The 24,067-nt window shown below is 37.8% G+C and overlaps 1 protein-coding gene across 5 annotated transcripts in view; it reads right to left on the bottom strand.

Moving 5' to 3' along the window:
- cdv3 (carnitine deficiency-associated gene expressed in ventricle 3) overlaps positions 1–24,067 on the bottom strand; it is a 50,509-nt gene that overhangs the window by 14,487 nt on the left and 11,955 nt on the right. For 3 of the 5 annotated variants that reach the window (XR_011348200.1, XM_069909178.1, XM_069909173.1), the window contains exons 3-4: positions 21,688–21,824; positions 19,878–20,037 (exon numbers count right to left, since the gene is read on the bottom strand). Coding sequence is in view for 4 of the 5 variants with exons in the window: in XM_069909178.1 (XP_069765279.1) it covers positions 19,878–20,037; positions 21,688–21,824 (297 nt within the window). In the remaining variant the exon portion in view is untranslated. Of the gene's footprint in view, positions 1–9,905; positions 11,456–19,877; positions 20,038–21,687; positions 21,825–24,067 lie in introns of those variants that run through there. The other 2 variants (XM_069909163.1, XM_069909186.1) reach the window with 2 other exon arrangements.

The raw sequence follows: 24,067 nt of genomic DNA on the forward strand, positions 1-24,067 counted from the left end.
GACAGGCTGGCAAGCTTGTGGAAAAACCCCATTTTGAAAACGGGTTGTAAGTTCGTAGTTCAGCCTGGTTAAAACCCTTGTGGTCCATACAAGAGGAGATGGCTAGCTGCATAATGTTTCACTTAAAATAAAGGAAACAGAAAAGGAGCTCTGTGGTGACCTAAAAGAAAGGTTTTCATCTGGAAAACCTTGATGGGGGAAGTTTCTCTGGCAAGACTAAGATGTGGCTGATCGGAAAAAATCAGTTTGTGTCCAACGAGCAACAAATCTCTCTCTAAAAACCAAAAGGAATCTTGCTGACCGGAAATCATTTACCTTCCAAGCACCAAAGCCTGCTGAAATTCATTAATGTTAAATTCTGTGCACAGTACAAGAACTGCCTGCAACCAGAGAACTTGGAGGAATGAGAAATGAGATTGGACTGTGGATCAAAGAACTATTCTGAACTTATATAAAAACACACACACACATATATATACATACACATATACACACATATATATGTATATGTATGTGTATATATGTGTATATATATGCGCTGGATGGGTCACGTCTCCAGAATGGAGGAACATCGCCTTCCCAAGATTGTGTTATATGGCGAGCTCTCCACTGGCCACCGTGACAGAGGTGCACCAAAGAAAAGGTACAAGGACTGCCTAAAGAAATCTCTTGGTGCCTGCCACATTGACCACCGCCAGTGGGCTGATAACGCCTCAAACCGTGCATCTTGGCGCCTCACAGTTTGGCGGGCAGCAACCTCCTTTGAAGAAGACCGCAGAGCCCACCTCACTGACAAAAGGCAAAGGAGGAAAAACCCAACACCCAACCCCAACCAACCAATTTTCCCCTGCAACCGCTGCAATCGTGTCTGCCTGTCCCGCATCGGACTTGTCAGCCACAAACGAGCCTGCAGCTGACGTGGACTTTTTACCCCCTCCATAAATCTTCGTCCGCGAAGCCAAGCCAAAGAAAAAAAGATATGTGTGTGTATATATATATTACACACACACACACACACACACACACACACACGTACTTAGAATTAGAAGGGGGTTAAGTTAGCTAATAATAATAATAAGTTAAAGTTTGATCCTGTTTTATGTTTAAAGATATTAAAAGCAACTTTTGTTTAAATAACCATTTGTCTTGGTGAATTTTTATTGCTGCTAGGTTTTGGGGTTATCTGGGCCCATAATCTTTTGTATTTATCTCATTTCAATTTAATATATGAAAGTTTTTTTTTAATGTTCAGCTGCAGCAATATGAATTTTGGTACATATGTACATCATGCAATCCATATGACAAATCATTAACACATTACTCTCCAATGGACTAATAACTAAATGTATTGTTAGAAAGATTTAAAGGAGCCATTCTCAACCTTGTATCAGCTATGGCCCCCTAAGACTCTACTCAAAGTTTATGGGTCCCCTTTACTGTGAACCAGTCAAGTTTTGGTTTCTTCCACACTTCTCTCCTTCCAACTACATAAAAAAACAATATTAATGTTATGCAAGGTGAAAAGAAAATAAGGCTTTTACTTAAATGTCCTGTGGCCTCCAGGGAGGGCTTAGGGCCCACATGGAGTATGGCTGGATTAGACAATGGTAATAGTTGGCAGGGAACCAGCAAACTATTCCTTCCCATCCAGACTGACATCGCAATGAGGGAACGATACACTGCCAGAGACGACAATGGAGGAGACGTCCACTATGGGCTAAGGCTCTGGTCATCCAAAGGATCAAGCCATCTTTCATACAGCATCAGATTTCATTGGAAACGCACAGAAGACCGTAGTTGCTGGAATATGAAGCAAAAAAACAAACTGCTGTGGGAACTCAGTAGTTTGAGTAGCATTAGTGGGAGAAAAAAATTATCAATGTTTCACTGCTGTTTAAACCATTATCCCAAAAACTGATTACTACTGCCTTTCACCACTGCTATTGCAGATCAATTTCTCGTTTTACTTAGCATATGTTTGAACTTCCAAACAATAGTAGGCAAAGCAGTTTGGTTTCCACTGTACTGAATACAGTTTGTTTATTGTTCAGTAAAACTATTTAACTTGCACTATTTATTTCGTAATGTTTACTTGAACACAAGACAAAGGAAAATAAACATAGGTGAAATGCAAGATATTCTTTTAAACATTGCATAGTTGTATTGAGCTCAACAGGAAAACAAAAGAAAATAAGAGCAGGATCCCCACTCAAGTGCATGGTAAACACAATTACCAACAAACCAGCTTTCCACTTTTAAGGTGGAGAAATCAGTCCAGTAACTCATTCAAAAAGGTCAAGCAGCTAGCGTTACAAAACTGGGGCACAGACAGAACTAAACCATCGAATTAAGTGAAGAATCCTGATCTACAGGACTTGGGGAATTTTTGGGGGGAAAATTTTATTTTTCATTTGCATCAATAACAAATACAGTACTATCCGTAATCATACAGAATAATTAAAAAACAATCCAAGAATACATCATTTGATATTTTCTCCTCCTACCCTCCCCCTTCCTCCCCAGAAAAGTAAGAAAAAACCTGTCTGAATTAATCATATATCCTTCATTGATTAATTAAATTTCAAATTTACAAATATAATCTTAGACCTTAAATTAACTAGAGTGAGTTGGGGCAAGAATAGTAGTCTCTGTAGATGAACTCTTACCAATAAAATCCATATAAGGTTTCCAAATCTAATAATTTTTTTCTGATTGATTCCGCAAATTATACGTTATTTTCTCTAATGGTATACAATTTTGTAATCTGCCATCATTTGCCATCTGTTCAACCCCAATTATCTAGTTTACACATTACGGCTATACATTTCTTTGCTACTGCTATACTTAAAAATTCCCTCTGATAAATATCCAACTTCAAATCATAAATATCCTCTAACAAAAATATTTTTGGGTCTTTCAAAAGTTGCATTTTCACAACATCCCAATAAAATACTTCTATCTTCCCAAAGTTGTTCTACTTTTTCACATTGCTATATTGCATGTAAAAAGATTCCTACCTCTTTATTACATCTAAAACATTAATCAGAGGAATTTGAATTAACTTCATGTAGTTTATGTGGAGTATAATATAACTAATGTAAAATTTGATATCTGACATTAATTGTATTGGTAACACTTTCATAAGTTTTGACCATACTTATTCTTGAATTTGTATATTTAAAGCTCTTTCATATCTCAATTTAGATTTAAATAGATCTTTTTTATTGCATAGTCTCTTGCAATTTTATATATATATATATATATATTAGTAATAAATCTTTTCAGTTATTATATATTCAAATTGACTTTGTTCAGGTAATCTAAAATTCAGTCCTAACTTTCTTTTTAAATACGATTTAAGTTGATAATAAGAAAAAAAGTATTATTTGGTACATTATACTCATCTTTCAATTGGTCAAAAGAAAAATAACCCAAAACACAATCCTTTATCCTTTTTATTAGTTATACCAAATATCAAAAAAAATTATTAACTGCAGTGGGAATTAAAGGATTTTGCTTTAACATTCTAGCTAAATGATAATTTTTCATTCCACTTTCTATATGAATTCCATTCCATACTTTATGTTTAAAAATTGGCGTATTTATTTTCCCTTTTAACAGCTCTTCGTGCCACTTATACAAAATGTGTTCAGAATTATTTTCCCCTATTTTATTCATTTCAATTTGTACCCATGTGGTCTTTTCACCAGTCTGATAATAGAAAGACAAAAATCTAAGTTGAGCTGCTTTATAATAGTTTTTTTTAAATTAGGCATTCGTAGTCCCCCTGATCATATTTCCATGTTAATTTTTCCAAAGCCATCCTGGGCTTTGTCTCACCAAATAAATTTTCTTACACTTTTATTTAAATCTTGAAAAAGGTTGTTGGTACAAAAATAGATATTCATCTTCACACAATTTATCCTTCCTATTAAATAAATTGGTAAATCCTTCCTTTATATTAAATCTTCTTTAATTTTCTTCAGTAAAGGTATATAATTTAATTTAAATAAATTATTCAAATCCTTATCAATATTGATTCCTAAATATTTAACTGCCTCCTTCTGCCATTTAAATGTTGTCATTTTCTTAGCTTGAGTAGAATCAGCCTCAATCATTGGGCATCACTTCACTTTTTTCAATATTTACTTTATAACTTGATATTGAATCATACTCTGTCAATCGAACATTTACTTTTTTAATGAAATTTCAGAGTTTGTAAGATAAACTCTGCATTGGGTAACTGCATAAAAACATCTTGTATAAATTTTCCATCATCTATATTCAGTGCATATATATTCAATGTCCAATATTCCAAATAAATGTTATAATTTATCATCACATATTTTCCTATTTTATCAATAAATATATCCAATATTTTAAATGATAAACTTTTACTTATTAATATCGCTACCCCTCTGGCTTTAGAGTTAAATGAAGACAATACCATTCTTACCCAATCCCTCTTTAATTTTGCATGTTCTATTTTCATTAAATGAGTTTCTTGTAAAAAAGCTAAATCCACTTTGGCTTTTTTTCTTTTATAACCTTTTTCTCTTTATCGGATTCTGAATTCTGTTAATATTAATACTAATAAAAGTCAATTTACCTGCCATTAAAGACCAATACTAAACCATGTGTCCATCCAGCGTCCCCCTCAACCCCCTACATTCACAATCCAGGTGTTGAACAAAAAAAAAGAAAAGTAGTAAGAAGAAAGAACGTGAAGAAAAACCCCAGAGATGCGTGATGGTAAAACATCTCTAATCCCTTGATCTATACGGGATACAAAAAATATTACATTTGGGCCCATGATATTCCGCAGTGGTCAGCATCATATTCCCCACCAACTTGCTGGATATACCATATCATGCCTTACTCCACAACTTCCCTACCTTACACACATAACCATGTATTATTCTTACATCCATGTGCCCAAGAGTCAGACACATTGCAGGAGGCAAGCTGTCTTTTTTACTAAGATTAATTCAAGTCATGGATTAATGCAGCTCAATCTGTCCATGCCAACACCAATCCACATTAATCTCACATAGTAGCACTGAGCACATGACCAACTATGCTTGGTGATTTAACCATATAACCATTTATAGAGCGGAAACAGGCCATGTCAGCCTTGAGTCCACACCGGTTCACTAGAACAACTCCACTTGCTCAAACCTCCCATTCTCTGCCAATAACCCTCCAACCCCCTCACCTTGATTAAAAGATCTTTCAGACTTTTAATGCCTAATCTATACCATTCCTTAAAACTTGTTTCTAACAAAGAGGGTTAGAAAAGATGATTAGTTAAGTATTTGGTTGCAAGCTCCTGCCTCCACCATCCTTTCCAGCAGTGTGCTGAAGATTGCATCCGTCCTCTGGGTGAAAGGGTTCTTGCGATCCTCTCTAACCACCCGAAACCCATGCCTTTTGGTTTAAGACAGATGAACCTTGGGATAGAAATGGGACATTTCTTTCACAAGTTGATGAGCACTTTACTAAAGTTAAAACCAGTGCAAAAGACAAAGTGTCAGAGAACAATTCTCTTCTTTTAATACTTTTGGTACTTGGCTTTTTCCAGCTAGTTAGGGCATGGTTAGCACACTGCTATTATGGCATCAGCAACCCAGGTTTAAATCCACTGCTGACTGCAAAGAGTTTGTACATTCACCCCTTAGTGCTCCAGTTTCCAAAGACAAATAGTATGTTCATTAGTTAGATGGGTGTATTTGGGCAGCATTGGGTTATGGGCTGGAAGGGCCTGCTACCATGCTACTTCTCTATAATTAAAAATTTAAGTTAAATGAGGCATTTACTCTTGCCTTTACTCTGTGATGTTCTACAGCTAAGGCAAAAGGACAAGAGCCTGATGTGGCAAGACAGGAGAAGAGAATGCCAGTTACCTCATGGACATCCTAGTGACAGACCTGAACACTTTACTGCAGGAACACACATGGAGACAACTACCCTGGGTAATGCAGAGGGAAAGGATAGTTGAATGAAAGAAGTGATAAGAATGAGGTCTTCATGGGTGGCCTGTTTTGGGATAAATTAATGTTTCAGGATGCTCCAGTGCATTCCAAAATGGAGTCAGTGTAGAACAGTGGTTCTCAACCTTTTTCTTTCCATTCACATACCACTTTAAGTAATCCCTATGCCATCGGTGCTCTGTGATTAGTAAGGGATTGCTTAAGGTGGAATGTGAGTGGGAAGGGAAGGTTGAGAACCACTGCTCTAGACCCAATTGTTACTGAAATATTTTGCTTGAGAGAAATTGTCATTGGCCCATTTCCTTTGGAGTTATGAAACCGGGCACATAACGAGTCAATTAAGTACGATTAAAACAGTGGTTTTCAAACTTTTTCTCTCCACTTACATACCACCTTAAGTAACCCCTTACTAATCACAGAGCACCGATGGCATAGGGAATACTTAAAGTGGTATGTGGGTGGAAAGAAAAAGGTTCAGAACCACTGGTGTAGAAAGTTCAATCCCAAAAACTAGTGAAGAGGTGAAGGAAAAAAACTCTACTCCAACTTGACCAGTGGCTAGCCCAAGTCACAGTGATAGAACTGATTCTCCTACAATATTTCAGCGCCAGAGGATGCAAACCTCTGGGAATGTGTGATTGACAAAGGGAAAGTTGGGGGGTTGGGGGGGGGGGGGGTGGAAGGGGAGGAGAAATCCCTCGTGAGTAGCTGATCTCCTTGTGGTGAAGACAAGCGCAACATGCTGCTCCAAATGCGGGTGATTATGAAACTACATCACTGACAAGGGCATCACATTACCTGTCCTCATGCTCAAACTTCACCTTAGCCCCTGAACAACTGCAGCAACAGATATACTGTGGCACAAAAGTGCATCTCCATCAGTGCATCAGATGGCTTCATCACTCCCAGAAGTCAGTGCACCCACTCGAGCTATCAAAAACCCCAAGACTGATTTGATGAGAATAACCAGGAACTAATTAACCATCAACACAAGGCAATCTTAGAGTGGAAACGTTCTTAAGAAATGCAGCTCTAATAAATCAGAGTTATCACCTTTTCCCATGCCGATGGCTTCAGAATCAAAGCTTATATAGTACACTCAGCCTGCTCCTATGGGCAGGTGACATTGTTCCTATCCCCAGCACCCTAGATAGGCACCTTGATAAAGGGTTCCATTATTTTTCTCTCACTGATGTTGCCTGACATATTGAGCCCCTCCACCAGGTTAGATTTTTTTTTTGCTCCAGATTCCACCATCTGCAGCCCCCCGTGTGACCTTGGCACTTCACTAACACTTCCTAGATAGCAATGAAAACATCTCAAAGATGTTCTTAAAAGCTTTAAGGTGGGGGGGGGGGGGTAGAAGGGAAGAAGAGAGAGAAGAAAGTCACTGTGGAAAGACTCGACTTCCCATTGCTAAAATTGCACACCAAGAACAGTGTTAGTCAGAAAACGGTCATAGCACAGAACCCACAGTATAATCTCATTCCTCAATCTCCATCAGCCTCTTCATCACCAAGTTTGAAGCTCTCACCTCTGAAAAGGAGTACACAGAAGCACATATCAGACTGCAAATGCAGTATGAGATTTGCAGCCCATCTCTTAGGTCTCCATTATCCAGACAGCTGAATTTCCTTAGCTCTTAAGAATAGGCAAGAGGCCATGATTATAGCCCAAATGCTATTAGATTATTGAAACAGCGTTGTTGGTTAAATTTAACCAAGTCCTTAATGAGCTGTTCTTACACGAGTGCTACTGACAAAGTGGGACATCCTTAAATCCCAAAGGAACTTATCCCAGGCAGAGCAAGGAATAGGGAAATCAGGCCAGCTCCTGTTAATGGATCAAACTATACTAAATTTAATGAGTTAATCTGCTTTATCATCACTGTGACCTCAACTATTGCCTTGCATAGATCTTTTCAGAATCTCTTCTACTTTAGTTAATTTTGCCCCTGGAACCTGTTCTTTCAATAAATCAAGACAGGGTTGACATTGCGGCCAGATCAGTACTTCTTTCCCTCTCCCCTCCCTCCCCCTCCAATGACAGTAACCAGTCTTACTCAACATGAAAATGTTTACTCTGTTCCCACCATCCTGAGGAAGAGTCAAGACTTTCAGGGAAAAATTGTACATCATCCATTTTAAATATTCATACATGCAAAAATCGACACCTCCCCTTTTTTGGGTTTGCATGTATACATATTCATACATGCAAAAATCGACACCTCCCCATTTTTGGCACAGGCTACCCACCCACTGGAGCTCCCAAAGCCCTGACTGTGAGCTCTTGCCTAGACCCTCGCTGCCGGTCCAACCAAGCTCCCAACACCCCAAACTCAAACTTTCCATCTGCTCCCAGCCAGCTACCCGCCCATCTGATTTCCTGACACCTCAAACGACGCAGGTACTTACTGCAGTCAAAAGTAGTACAATTCCATTTATCCAAAATTGGATTCTCCAAAATAATTTCCGATAAATGAGGATATCCAAAACAAATCTAAAATATTTTTGGAGCCAAAATAACCTCACAGGTTGAAAAATGATTTCACTCAACATGAACTTAGAATAATTGTCCTTGTTTCAGGTAACTCCCTTCCCTCTCCCTTTCCATTTCTTCTTTACCTTCCCCTATTGACTCTCCCTCTCAAACTGCCTCCCAGCCACAAGCCGCATCATCAAGGAGAGCAGCCTCCCGAGCAGGAGTGGGACCTTGGGCTCAGTGCCATTCCCTCTCCTCCCTCCTCAGCACACCAGAGCTCCCGACACCAACTCCGAACCTTCCTCTTGGCCAACAATCGTACACGAGATTTCCAGTGTGTGTGCGGTAGTAGACCGAGGGGAGGATTTGGAATCTGAACTCAGAGACATGAGCCTGGTGACTCTCCATTGAGTGTTCCACTGGCCCAGGAAGCCTCCCCAGGGATCAGCGGCAGCAGTGGGGACATGTAGGGGATTGGCGGTGGCAGTGGTCTGCGGCGGTGTTACAGCTAGCATTTGTTTTGATGAGAATGAAACATTATTTTAATGCTTAAACAGCCTTCCCTTGTTGTTTAAATGCAAGGCCTTTTTATAAAAAGGCTGACAGCAAGTGCTGGATGCGGAATCCGATCTGACCAGGAGGGTAGTAGTCTCACAGGTATTTCGTACCATTAAATCTTATTAAAATTGCCATTTGAGCTTCGGTGCTTGTTCTTCTACTTGTAGCTTTTTTTTGTCTTGCTATTTGATTTACTGTCCCTTTCAATACTGATCACTTAGCATTTTGGCTCATTTTGCCCAATATCCACTAAACCTTGAGAATAAATGCATGCATAGATACTACCATGGCAAATGATTGTCACAAGGTTAACTGATAATCTAGATAAAAACTTAATTTTAAAAAATGAGTGTTTTTTCACTAACATTCATGGACAAAGCACTTTACATAATTACTTTCAACAGCAAAAGATGCATGGTTACCACAGTCCAGAAAATTACAATGGGAACACCGCAACTATCCTCAGGGAGGGACATCTTTTCGTAGTACAAAATATGACATGTCAGAACACATTTTCTCTGACCAAGTTCATGACCAAAATAAAAGATTTTGGATACAGCACAAAATGGAAAATGTTTCCTTTTAAAAAAAATATTGTAAAACAAGTTGGATCCCAATGCGAACTGCAACCAATAGACAAGACTTTTAGTAGATGACACAGGCCAGTTTCATCTATCTGTGGAATACTCTACTTCTCCCCCCACCCCCCCCAAAAAAAACACCAGATCATCTACTGGAAAAGATTAAGGTAAAATTCAGAAAAATTCAATGGTATTGCTCTAATTAGTCCTGCAGCAATACGAAAGTTGTTACCCAATAAATATTAAGTAATAATTCCTACATTAGTCATTATAAAAGAAACAAAATATGCACATGTTGCAGATTTATTGATTTATTTAAATGTTTCCACCAGTACAGCCATAATACATGCCCAGGATTTACTTATGTTCAGACAATAGCTGCTGTTCCATTTGTATAGCACAAAATAGGTTCTAAATCTGCATCTTAAAACAACTCAATAATGTCGACCAAGTGTTGCTGTTAGTTCTTGAACAGAGAATTAGTTTTATTGCAAGGGTTAAAAGGAATGGAATTTCTAATGCAATGGGCCAGAGCCTGATGCATTTATTTCAATATGCCCAATTTTACAGATGGTCTTCAAGCTTTAGGAAAATACTGTACCAGACTTCATAAATAGTTGTAATTTTTGAATTGTAACCTTGAGCTTTACTCCCCTCCACCCCCCACCCCCATGTTAAGGTTTCACAATAGTTAATTATATAAATACATAAAAGTTAGATGAATTAAATTCAACCTTTAGAGTGTGACATGTCATCATCATTCATGCCACGTAACAAACACTAGATTTTGATTGTTCAGATGAGATTATGCAAATAATTCTAAAAGGAACACTTGTTTGCAAATCCCCATTTTCCATTCCCCATTTCCAGGTTTTTACTGTTGGTCACCACTTTAGTTTTAAGACCATCTTAAGAAGTTTGAAGATTTGACGACTGTGTGATTTTAACGGTGTTGCCGCTTAGAATGTCAATCTGAAATGAATATTTATCCAAGGTCCAAGTTAGATTCTTTGAGCATCAAGAATTTGGAGGACGATGCTATGTACTACATCTCTGCATTACTTCCGGAAACACAGAAATGATCTTCATCAAGGAGGCGATGCAGCCCAAGCCAGGGTATGCAGCCAGTTTGCTCCAACTTGAAAACCAAATGTTTTAATAAATCCCATACGGAACTTTTACTTTACACTAAGGTCACTTAATATTATTCTGTTGCAATTTCAATTTGTTGATGGTCATAATATTTCTACTTCAGCTCCCAGGAATTTAGCAGATTAATGGTCTGTAATGTTGAACTAGTGTAACACTCCTCTAAAAAATGTGATGGCAAATGAGGAACAGTCAAAATGGTGTCCACAGTTCTTACTGCCAAATTGAGGTAGTCACCTGTGAGGCTCAACATTCAACTAGAAAGCAGGATGAAAACAAATGGACCACTTAATGGCTGCAATTTCAATCTTTATCCAAAAAATGTCATTCCAAGACTGACACTTTATTCAAACCCTTGTAGCAATTCGTATCCAAAGCAGATGACAGCAGTTATTGTGCTTCAAGCTTAATATTCCCATGATGTCTTGCAGGTGCCTCATTTGTCCACGGAAGCCGATGCCACCTCAATTAAACATTTTTCTGGCAATGTGGTGAAGACAGGTGGGTTCCATGTTGCTTAATTACCTGGGATGGAACAGAGCAGCAGTCTGTAAAATATGCACCAATATTTACTGCTCTTCAAGAACAGCAAACTGGTTGCCAAGTTCTAGCTGAACGGACTGACTTTTAGAACCTTCCTCTCTGGCTCTGTTTTTGTATTTCACCATCTCAAAGGTCTTTTCCATTTCTTTATCTCTGGGGGAAAACAAGTTACGATCAGCTAGTCAAACGTTTAAACACAAAGATAAGGAAACGTGTCCAAACAAGAGTAAGTTTACCTACCATACTTGTGGCCTTCCTCATTGTTTGAATGGTTCAACCGCCACATACAAATGGACAGAGTAGCATTCAATGAGGGAGATCCATCAGGTCACTGACCCTTATAAAGTTTAAAAAGGTGTCAGAATGGTTGCAGAGTTCCCCCCTACCCAGAAAAGGACACACTCTACAAATGTAATCTGGTTCTTCTGAAGCCAATAGCAGTGAGAGCAAAATATTAAACTCAATATTTCAGAGAAGTAAGGAAACTTAATACACCAGACATAGCTTTGTATGTGGAGGCTGAACTACATTTAATGGACAACCTTACCAGTAGCAGGTTATCTATCATTTACACTTTTGTTCAAACTCTACACACAAGTGTGTTCATTCTGGCATGGGACAAAAAATTAGCATCCATTTAAAGCCTGCATGTCAACATTAAATTTTTTGAGTCTGAGCTTTGAACTGCCTTTCCAGAATTATGCCCAAGCTGTAGTGGCTTGTGGTATTCCCCATACACTTTAGTATATTCGTGCATAGTTGGGAGTTAAGTAGATAATTTCAGATGAATTAGATATTTTAAATTATTAGCAATAATATAAAACCTTATTACTTTAAATATAACACTGGGCTCATTTTTACTGCTGCTGTCTGGCACATAACAAAATTGGGGGATAATCGTCTGGGATCTCACTAAATTTGAAGGTGATGATCAATTAATTGTCAAAATTTGAGTGATTAGATTTTTTTGAGCCAAATTAAAGGCTTGTGTGTGGAATGATAGCAGCAAAAGACATTGATAAGTTTTTGGAATTGCCCACCTTTGCAGGTTTCCAGGGGGCAAGAAAGAATAATTAACTGACCATCACAAAAAAGTTTGAACTTGCAGTGGTACGCTATGAAAATTTTAGGTGACTATTATGTAATGAAAGGGAAGTTCGGAGAAGAGGAGGCAAAACAATTTCTCCAAAGGGAATTGCAGGAAACAAATTGCAGAGGGTAAAGTTGTCCCTGTGGTGAGATTGACTGCCGAGACAGATTCAGATATATATATCTGGCCTGTGCAGTTACGTGAGCTATGTCCAAAAGAAGCTTGCCAATACCAACTGTTAGGACAGAGTTCTGGTGTTAAACCTGAGAGCAAGGATTTGTCCCTGCCTGAAAATAATTTATAGTGGGTAGAACAGAGATCCTGATTTGCCAAGGTGAGAGATAAGCCTCTAAGGATGAAATTAAGAAAGTGCCAGCTGGATACTATTACAAGGAAGGGGGTAATAATGAGGAAGTGGAGACCACCTGATATCCCTACCAATAGAGAATGGACAGTTGTTCACCAGATTGTAGTTCCTCCTATAGGGACAAAATTTTAATCTTGGCCCATAGCAATCCTTGGGTGGTCATCTTGGTATATATCATCCAGTAGCTACTTCTCCAAGAAATTCAATAAACATCAAAAGAATTATTCTGCTATAGAGAAAGAATTATTGGCCCTGTATTGGCTTTGCAGCATTTCAATGTGTACATCTGCACAGCTCAGGAACCACTTTTTGTGTATACTGACCATAATTCCTTTGTTTTCTTTAGTAAAATGAAAAATACAAATAGATATTTGTTAAACTGGAGTCTAGTTCTACAGGAATATGATTTAATGATAACTCATATTAAAGAAAAAGATTGCCTTTCAATGTTGCGAACTTAACATTACTGGAAAATGTTATATTTGTATTATGTCATGGAAATAGTGAATGTGTTATTTCAAACATTGTAGGTTGCAGTTAAAATTTTGCTCTTGCAACTCAAAATTTTCCTTGTTGGTGGCAGGTATTACATGGTCCCATTTTCAGTTTTTTTCATTTGAGTGGGACTGTCACTTTAAGAGAACAAATCAAACTGCAAACCCTGCAGGCTTTGGAGATTGACTGGGCGTCGACAGGCTGGGGGCAGTGTATACCCAAATTGGATACTTCTGATGAGAGGGGAAGGCCATGGAAAACACAAGTGCAAAGAACATGTGACCAACAGATTAAAGACTATTTGCTCAGAGGCCATTTTGGAGCAAAGCTCTTGAAAATAATAGTTCTGAAGTGGTTTCTGTGTTACAGCAGAATGAGTATGCCACACCGTGGCCAAAAGGGAAGGTCACTTAGAATAGCTGATCCACAAAATGGTTCTGGAAGCAGAGGAATTCTGAAGTTGGATTGTGCCATTGTGAAGGTCACTTGGAACAGCTGACCCATGAAAGGGTTTTGGAAGCAGAAGAAATACTGCATTTCGGATGACCCATCCCTACGCAAAGAGAAGGGGAGTTATGATTGCCACTTGTCTGAAAGGGACATTTATCTGGAAGCACCTCAACAAGGATTTCATGAGTTTATAACAGTCTGTCACAGTGGTCTCTCCCACCTTCTTACTGAACATCTTTGCATCCATTTAAATACTGCATGTCAACATTGGATTTTTGAAGATTGTTCTGCAAACATGTATGCACGCGCGCGCACCCTCACACACACGCGCCTTTACACACACGCGCCTTTACACACACGCGCCTTTACACACACGCGCCTTTACACACACGCGCCTTTACACACACGCGCCTTTACACACACGCGCCTTTACACACACGCGCCTTTACACACACGCGCCTTTACACACACGCGCCTTTACACACACGCGCCTTTACACACACGCGCCTTTACACACACGCGCCTTTACACACACGCGCCTTTACACACACGCGCCTTTACACACACGCGCCTTTACACACACGCGCCTTTACACACACGCGCCTTTACACACACGCGCCTTTACACACACGCGCCTTTACACACACGCGCCTTTACACACACGCGCCTTTACACACACGCGCCTTTACACACACGCGCCTTTACACACACGCGCCTTTACACACACGCGCCTTTACACACACGCGCCTTTACACACACATCTTTACACACACATCTTTACACACACATCTTTACACACACATCTTTACACACACATCTTTACACACACATCTTTACACACACACATACACACACATAAATATATATACACACACATATACATAAATATATATACACATACATACACACACATACATACACAGATACATACACAGATACATACACAGATACATACACAGATACATACACAGATACATACACAGATACATACACAGATACATACACAACACACACATACATATATACACACACACATACATAAATATATATATACACACACACATACATAAATATATATATACACACACACATACATAAATATATATATACACACACACATACATAAATATATATATACACACACACATACATAAATATATATATATACACACACATACATAAATATATATATATACACACACATACATAAATATATATATATACACACACATACATAAATATATATATATACACACACATACATAAATATATATATATACACACACATACATAAATATATATATATATACACACACACATACATAAATATATATATACACACACACATACATAAATATACATATATATACACACAGATACATACACACACATATACACACAGATACATACACACACATACACACACATACATACACACACATACACACACACATATACATAAATATATATATACACACACATATACATAAATATATATATACACACACATATACATAAATATATATACACACACATATACATAAATATATATACACACACACATACATAAATATATATATACACACATATACATAAATATATATATACACACATATACATAAATATATATATACACACATATACATAAATATATATATACACACATATACATAAATATATATATACACACATATACATAAATATATATATACACACATATACATAAATATATATATACACACACATATACATAAATATATATATACACACATATACATAAATATATATATATATACACACATACATAAATATATATATATACACACATACATAAATATATATATACACACATACATAAATATATATATACACACACATATATATATATACATATACATAAATATATATATATACACACATACATAAATATATATATATACACATACATAAATATATATATATACACACATATACATAAATACACACATATACATAAATATATATATATATACATATACATAAATATATATATATACACACACATAAATATATATATACACACACACATAAATATATATATACACACACATAAATATATATATACACACACATAAATATATATATACACACACATACATAAATATATATATACACACACATACATAAATATATATATATACACACACATACATAAATATATATATACACACACATACATAAATATATATATACACACACATACATAAATATATATATACACACACATACATAAATATATATATATATACACACACACATATACATAAATATATATACACACACACACATACACACACATATATATACACATCTTGATTACAAATTTTTTTGTTATGAAATTTTCTAAACTAAGTCAGTACATGAAAGCTTCACAAATATCAAAATGATAGATTCACTAGAGTCCAATCTGATTGAGCTTCAGCCACACGAGGTACTCTATTTCAACACCAGAGTACAAATGGAATATGTACAAATTCTACTATTGTCATCGAGTTTCAAAGATGACAACAGTGTACGAAACAACAGTGCAAATGTTCAGTTAATTTCTCTTTTCTGGCATGGAGAGTAACAAGGCCAGTATTTATTGTCTTCCCTGATTGGGCATAGTAGGAAAATTCACTCACATTAATGGATCTTGAATTATACACACCAGAGCAGGAAAGGATGATGAAATTCCTTCTCCCTCCCCCCCCCTCCAAAAGAGTATCAGATTCTCCTAAAATTAGACCAGTGATGACACGATTAGGACAGACAACCAAAGGTTTGGCCAGAGATGTGTTGATCGGCTTAAAACTGGAAACACAAAGATTCAAGGAAAAATTTGAGTATTCAAGCCCAATGCAGATAAAATTAGAATCAATGGAGTGAGTTGACTCAAGAAGCCAGTACAGGAATCAATGGACTGGTAAACAAATATAGGAATAGGGAAAGACAAAATTAAATAAATTTGAAAATTAAGCACAGGAAGTATAAACACCACGCTCTCTTTCTCTACTGTCCCCCCCACCCAGTTTCCCTTCCTCCAGCTATCCACTCATAAAAAGATCCTTCTCAGTCCACTGCCCTCTTTCCCATCACTTTTCAGCTTCTTTCCTTTCAACCCTCCCACCTGCATCCACCTATAACTTCTTGCCTGTTCGCCTTTGCTCCTCCCACTCCACACTTTCAGGCTTCTTCCTGCTTCTCAACATTCGACAAAGGGCTTGGTCCCAAAATGACCAGTTTTTACTTTCTATGAATGCTGCACGACTTGGTGAGCTTCTCCAGGTACTTTCGTGTACTGCGCTAGCCCAGAATTTGCTCATCTGTTCCCATCCCTTTTTGCCCTTCAAAGTCTGTGTGGCACATATGATATATACACACATTAAATTTTGACCCAGTGACAAATACAGGCAGATATACTTCCTAATGAGGATTATACATACTGGAGATCCTGCAGGTGGAATACCCAAGAACATCTGGGCAATGGATACAGGTGGTGCTCAAGCTACTTTATTAATTTGACTCAATGCATCATCTCCAACAAGATAGCTGCTGTGTGTTTTAAAATGGCGGGCAATTTCTGGCTCAATCTGAGCTAATTTCTCTCAAAATTAAATGAAAAGATGCTTTCTGTTAGATTGGTGGCATACAGTTGATGCACCCTGCAGAATTAGCTGAAAATTTAATAATTTCAGGGCTCCATGCAATCCATAAAGGAGTGTGAATTCAGATGTTGAAGCAATATTATGATATTGTTCATCTCCCAAGCAGTCTAGACACTTCCCACAGAAAGTGGCAAATCTCTGGAATTTTATGAAGTATTTAAAGTGGAGATATAGTAGATAGTTTTGAAAATTGGAATCAAGGGCTATAGAGATCTGACAGGGGAGTTGTTGCACCCAAGATAGATCAGTCATGGTCACACTGAATCGCGGGGCAGGCCGTGAGGCCCTCTGGCGCAGCCTGCTCCTATTCAAACATCAATCTATTGGGATCATCTAGCACTTCTACAAATAGCTGGCCCAGGAATGATTCAATGCAAAAGATCACCAAAAACTTGGGTACCCAGTTTAAAAAGATAAAAGTGATAACTTCTTGCTCTGTACAAACATCCATGTACATTAACTCACACAAATTCAATACTAAATTTTGATTTTTTATTATTCAGTTCCCTGGAATCACATTAACATATATTACTCGCTAGTAAAAAAAAGTCTTGAATACAGTGGACAGTATGGTTAGCACAACACTATTCCAATGCCAATGACCCAGATTCCCCCTATTAGGGTTGTAGGCTAATTAGTGTATTCGGAGGTCACAGGCCCAGGGGCTAGAAGGACCTGTTACTGTGTGGTATATCTAAATTTAAAATTTACCTTCCAGATCCTTGAAACAAGACTGAAGGATTTTTAATCACGTTGCCTATTCCATGGCTATTCTTCTAAATTTTGGAAAAATCCAAGAACTCCTCATTCTTAAGCAAGTTTCTCAACTAAAAATTTCCTGTCCAATTTTTATTTTAAATCACAATCCACCACTCAAGTCTGAACAGAAAGTGAGGATATTTGTTTTCAATTTCTGAATTCAAATGTGTAGCCTGTGCAGTTTCCAAAGGAAACTTGCATGTTCAGGCATCCAGGCAATGCATACCACAGTTCAGAAAGCTTGTAATTGCTTGTTTTTCAGGAAATACATGCTTGTTCAATGAAACTGTCAAATGGGGTGTTTAATTAATAAGACGGCATGAATCCAAGTATAACTATACACAAAAGTTCTTTGGAACTGCAAGATTCTGAACTTTGCTTGACTAGCTAGCTCACTCCCAAGTTGTCAAACCATTTGGCTCCTGTGCTGGGGTCACTGCAACCATGCTTAGATTAGCTGATTTAGTCCAGAAAACAATTCAATCATAGCAGCCTATTTGTATGTGGAGATTGAACAAAAAGATGAAAAAATAGATTATTGAAATGTAAATATTTATAAGCAACCCTCCAAAATGTGAAAGTATAAAACAGGTGCCTAACCTTTTATCCAGGATTCCAAACACCGGCAACCTCCAAAAGCCGGCACTATTTTTGGTAATGAAAATGCCCGACCACCTTGCTCCTCGTCTCCCCCCAACTCTCAGCTGCTGGTCGCCCCCCCCTCTAGCCACCTGCCGGTCGAACCCCTGCCCCCAGCTGTCTGTCTGTTCCCCCCTCCACCCCAGCCGTCATCCCCTCCCAATCTAATTCCTGACATTGCAGCAGGGGTGCCGTGCTGCCGAACCCGGAACTCACTCGTGGCAGTGGCTGGCGACAGCTTAATGGGGGAACAATGGCTGTTTCCATTACCCATAATCCCCACAGCTGGAACCATTCTGCCAGCACCAGAGCGGTTCCAGCTGAGTGGTGGATTATGGATAAGGAAGCCAGCCTTTACTCCCACATTGAGTCAGCCACTGCGACTTCTAAACTCTGGGCTCGAGACCAAGAGTCACCTTTCCACTGAAACTAAGAGAGGGCAGGGATGAGGATGGCAGGGATAGGTACGGGGGGGTCTGAGCCAGTTTTATTTTGAAGTTTTACTTTAAAATAAATAAACAAGCTAGTGATATTAGAGTCTTTTATGGACTTTATTTAACAACCCCCGCACCCCCCCCCCCCACCCCGTTTTGTGCGATTTTGAAACATAACATTTGCTTAAGGGGATTGCCATTTTAAAATGATTCTGAAATCTGGAAGATTCCGAACAAAGGCAGGCATCCGGTCCCAATGATCCCGGATAAAAGGTGAAGCACTTGTATTGCACTGTATTTATTCATTCATCCTTTTTCAGATTCTTACTCCCATTTGTTAAACAAAAATTTTAAGTGTCTGGTCAGAACCATTTTGAAATTAAAACTACAAATATTGCACGTTTTGCATTGATAGAAATAAGCCAAGACAATATCATCTTCATGGACCACCTATTATTGCAGTATAATCTGCAAGATTTACGTACAATATTGATTAACATTTGGCAGGCCATCAAATCTATCAGTTAAAAAAATGAAAATGAAGAACCTTAAGAAAATGTTAGCAAAGAACATGGTCATCAAAGGTGACAATTTGTTGAAACCATTTTTCAAACAAATAAGTAGGTATCACCAACGGCAAGATATCAAGGCTTACTTTCTGGTTTCTACGTGCTTCGCTGATGCCTGTAGGGATGGAAACTGTGCATCATTGAAGATCTCGGGCGGTCCTTGTGATTGCGTTCTTCTCACATTACCCGATCTGGCTCCTGGAGGTCGATAGACACCAGCAGGTTTTGCTTCTGGAATTTCTTCAACTGAAAACAAAAAAGTAAATTTTCTCAGGCAGTTCAAATGTTTACACAGTAAGGAAATCAAAAATCGTACCCTATGCCTCCAGTGTTAAATCCAAGATTAACCATACAAAACGTATGATTATATGAATATAGTAAAATTCCTGGTATCCTGAATTCAAGCAATCGGCAACCCAAGCAACTGGCAAAAAAAAAGAAAATAACTAAACAAGATTAAATAAAAATGTAAATAAAAATTTTAAATCGTAAAAGTAAATGCTCTCCAAAGCAACACAAAACAGCCAGTGGAGTGACCTGATCATGCCCTGCCTGCAGCAGCATTTTGAATAAAGTTAAGCTTGAATTAAAAGGTGGCACCTAGTATGAAGAGTCAATTGATGCCACTTGCAGCTGTGGTGACTCTCCCAAAGTGTCTCCCTATCCCTGACTAGTTTTTAATCTTTATTAGCATTGGTATTTTAGTAAGGCTTTATCTGTAAACTTTGGGGGGGGTGGGGGGGGGGGTTGTTAAGTACAACAATGGCATGGTTAGCTCAACACTGTTAGTGTCTAGGGTATGAATTTAAATTATGGGAATTACCTGATTAAAGTGAACTTTACATAATAAAGACTACAATACTGATTTGTTTTAATCAAATAACTTCATTTTTCACTGTATTTTGTCATTTATACTGTTTATTCTTAATGCTTAATTTGGCATTGTAAAAGCATGTCTAGGCAACCAGAAAATTCAGATTTCCAGTAGCTGCAATCCCTTTAGGCGCCAGATACCAGGGATTTTACTGTACCCTGTTCTAGAAGAAAGAGAATTAAGGTTAAGAATGACAATTTCAACTGACTTATAAGTAGCAATAAGCCAAGTAGAATTATTCTGATCCTTTAGCTCATGGAGTGATTTACAAAATAGCAAAGGTAGGAGAAAGCATTGCTTAAAAAATAATGAATCAACACATTGATATTATTCTCTATAACATCTGATTCCTCCACATTCAAAAGTTACATATTTCTTTTGTGAACACAAAAGTAAGCCCTCCTTCAATGCATGGAAACTTCAACCACAACTCTTTAAACTTAAAGATGCTAGAATGGGCAATAGGCATTTCTTAAGAGCTGCACACCAAACGCTAAATTTAAATCAATCAGATGGCTTCCTTTTCCTTGGCAAAGAGATTTAGAATGGAAATAATTTCCATATCTAATGAGTCTTGAAAATCAATGGGAAAAGGAAGCATAATGGCTTTACAATTCAGATAAAAGACACTCAAGCCCACTTCAGCTCTCATATTAAGACCCCTATATGCTGAAGATTTCATTCAAGCCACAAAATCATTCAACTCAGGAAATAAGGGTCAAGTTCAATAAGCATGCAGTCTTCAAGTAGTGATTTTTGTTTTATTTTAAAAAGTGTTCCACATAATAAATGTAGTGGCATAATAAAAAACATTCAAACACAAATCTGCTTTAATGGCTATTTCATGATCCTGTGGTTAAGAGGTGAATGTAAATGTCCTACAAGAATTTCATAAAATTCTGGGAATAAATAACTTCTGTCTACATTTCAAGAATGCCGGTGCACACTGCCTGACGATTCTAACTATTTAGCACTGTGGGAGTACTGGAGGAAACGTCTTTTTTTTTTATGTCTATGCTTACCCACAGTGACAGGTGCCTGCACTGGTGTTATCTTGTTCCAAGGTCCAAAGGTCCGGTCTCCTTCTCTGTAAGAAACATTTTCTCCATTCTCATCTTGATCTTCTTTCTTCTCATTATCTTCTTCCTCCCTTTCATCACTAGAATTAGTAATGAAAATCACAACGCTCATTGTCAAAGCAGTTCACAGGAGCTATATATAGATATGCATATATGTAAGACATACTTTGGACTTAATTGAGCAAAACCAAAATTAAGTTGCCTTTTGACACAGGAACTTTTGGGCTATGATAATTCATGAATAGAACAGTCACCAATGGATTTTTAAACCAAGGAAATTTTGACCGTGCAAAATGGAGGAACACCACCTCATTATTCCTTCTGGGCACTCTCCAACCAGACAACTGACTTCTCCAATTTCCATTCATCCCCTCCCCAAATCTCTCTATCTACTTTCCTCCAGCTCCTCATCCCCTTCCCATCAGAGAGCCACTCTCTCTCCCCATCACTTCTCAGCTTTTTTCTCCTGCTTCCCACCTGTATCCACCTATGACTTCTTGCCTGCTGGTCTGTGCTCCTCCCCCTTCCTCTCTGCTTTTCTTCCTTCCCCCACCTTTTTTTATAAAGTCAGGCACCTGCCTGTTTTTGCTTCTCCCTAAGGGCTCAGGCCCAAAACATTGGCTACCCTTTTCTTCCTATGGATGCTGTGTGACCTGCTGAATTTCCTCAACACATTTGTATTGTGCATTTTTTCTCACATTATTTTCCTACAAATGGTCACAGAACAGACCTTTTGCCCAACTTGTCTAGGTCAACCAAGTTGGCATTCTGGGCTAGTCCAATGTGCTTGGTCCATATCCTTTCAAGGTCTTCCAATCCATGACAGTCCAAATGTTTTTTGAATGTCAAAATTGTATCCCATTTCTATGGTTTCTTCTGGCAGCTTATTCCAAATGCTGGCCAATATGAGTAAAACATTGCCTCTTATGTTCCCCTTAAAATCTTTGCCTCTTTCCTTGAACCCACTCTAATTTTGGAATCATCTACCCTGGGGAAAAGACTGAATATTCTCTTTATGTACATCCCTCATAATTTTATAAAACAGCTTCTTATCTAGGGAATAAAGACCCAGCCTATCCAATCCCTATAACTCATGCATCCAGTCCCAATAATAACCTGCTAAATATCCTCTGCACCCCTTGCAATTTATTGATATCCTTCCTACAGCTGGGTATTTGGCTTTACTGTGGCTAGAGCACTACCTTTAAACCTCACCTTAATATTTTTCAGGCCCAGCTGCAAATGCACATAACATACTCAACTGAGTCAGGTGTTGCAATCTCTTCTATTCTACAAGCAGCTAAAAATGGTCAGGTCCTCAAGTATTTTCTTGAAGTTGAGATGCTTAACTTTTTTAAGCTAATACTACAGCACTTTCCTCAAATGAGTTGAAGGATGAAAATGTTAAAAGACACAAATCGTAAGTAATAGCAGAAGCAAGCCATTTTCCCAGTCCTCTTATCTGATCATTATGGATAATCTTTAACTTCTTGCATCCATCAATCCTATTAATCTTTGGCAAAAGCAGAACAAGGTTTTATAACCAAAAAAAACCATCAAGAGGCAGAGTACAAAAGCATGGAATTATCGTATTATCTATATATAATGCTGAATACTCAGCTAGAATTCTGGGCACCATGCTGTAGGAGAGACACAGAGTTTGAAGTCTACACAAGTTAACTACTAGATCAAGGATGCTGGCTCCAGTTACAATGAAGGCTAGGGATAAAAATAGTAAAGGCAACAAAAGTAAAGTGGATGAAAAGGTATTGATGAAAATAATTTAATAAAAATAAAATTGTTTGTTAAAAATTATGCACAGCTTTGAAAAACCTTTTCTATTAGGAAGTTTAGCAGCAAAATGGAACTGATGAAAAGATGACTCACAAAAGTACAAGAGGGTAGCATGAAGAAACAAAGCAGCAAACTGTAATAGGGAATTTGCTGCCTGATAAGGTGACAGCAGACTCAACAGCTACATTTCAGATGTTAAATATTAGAAGATGGAATAAAAATAACTGTGATAGAACAACAAAAGGGGCACCGTATATCAAATATTCTCTTACTTCACTGTGTCACAATATGATCAGGCGAACACCAGAAACTAATGGACCCAAATTTTCTCTTGTATTTCTTAGGTTTTTGATCTCATTGGAATAAAAAGTAGTTCTAACGAAGGTAACAACAATGGTATGTGGGATAGAGTCTCAGGATGATGAGCAACTGTGACATTTTCAAATCAGACACTAGTAAGTACAAACACGTCTGTCACAATCCACTGTTAAAGATAGTAGCCAAAACCATGGCCATACTAATTCAGAAT

The sequence above is a fragment of the Narcine bancroftii genome, chromosome 1 (genome assembly GCF_036971445.1).
Source record: "Narcine bancroftii isolate sNarBan1 chromosome 1, sNarBan1.hap1, whole genome shotgun sequence".
Classification (NCBI taxonomy): domain Eukaryota; kingdom Metazoa; phylum Chordata; class Chondrichthyes; order Torpediniformes; family Narcinidae; genus Narcine; species Narcine bancroftii.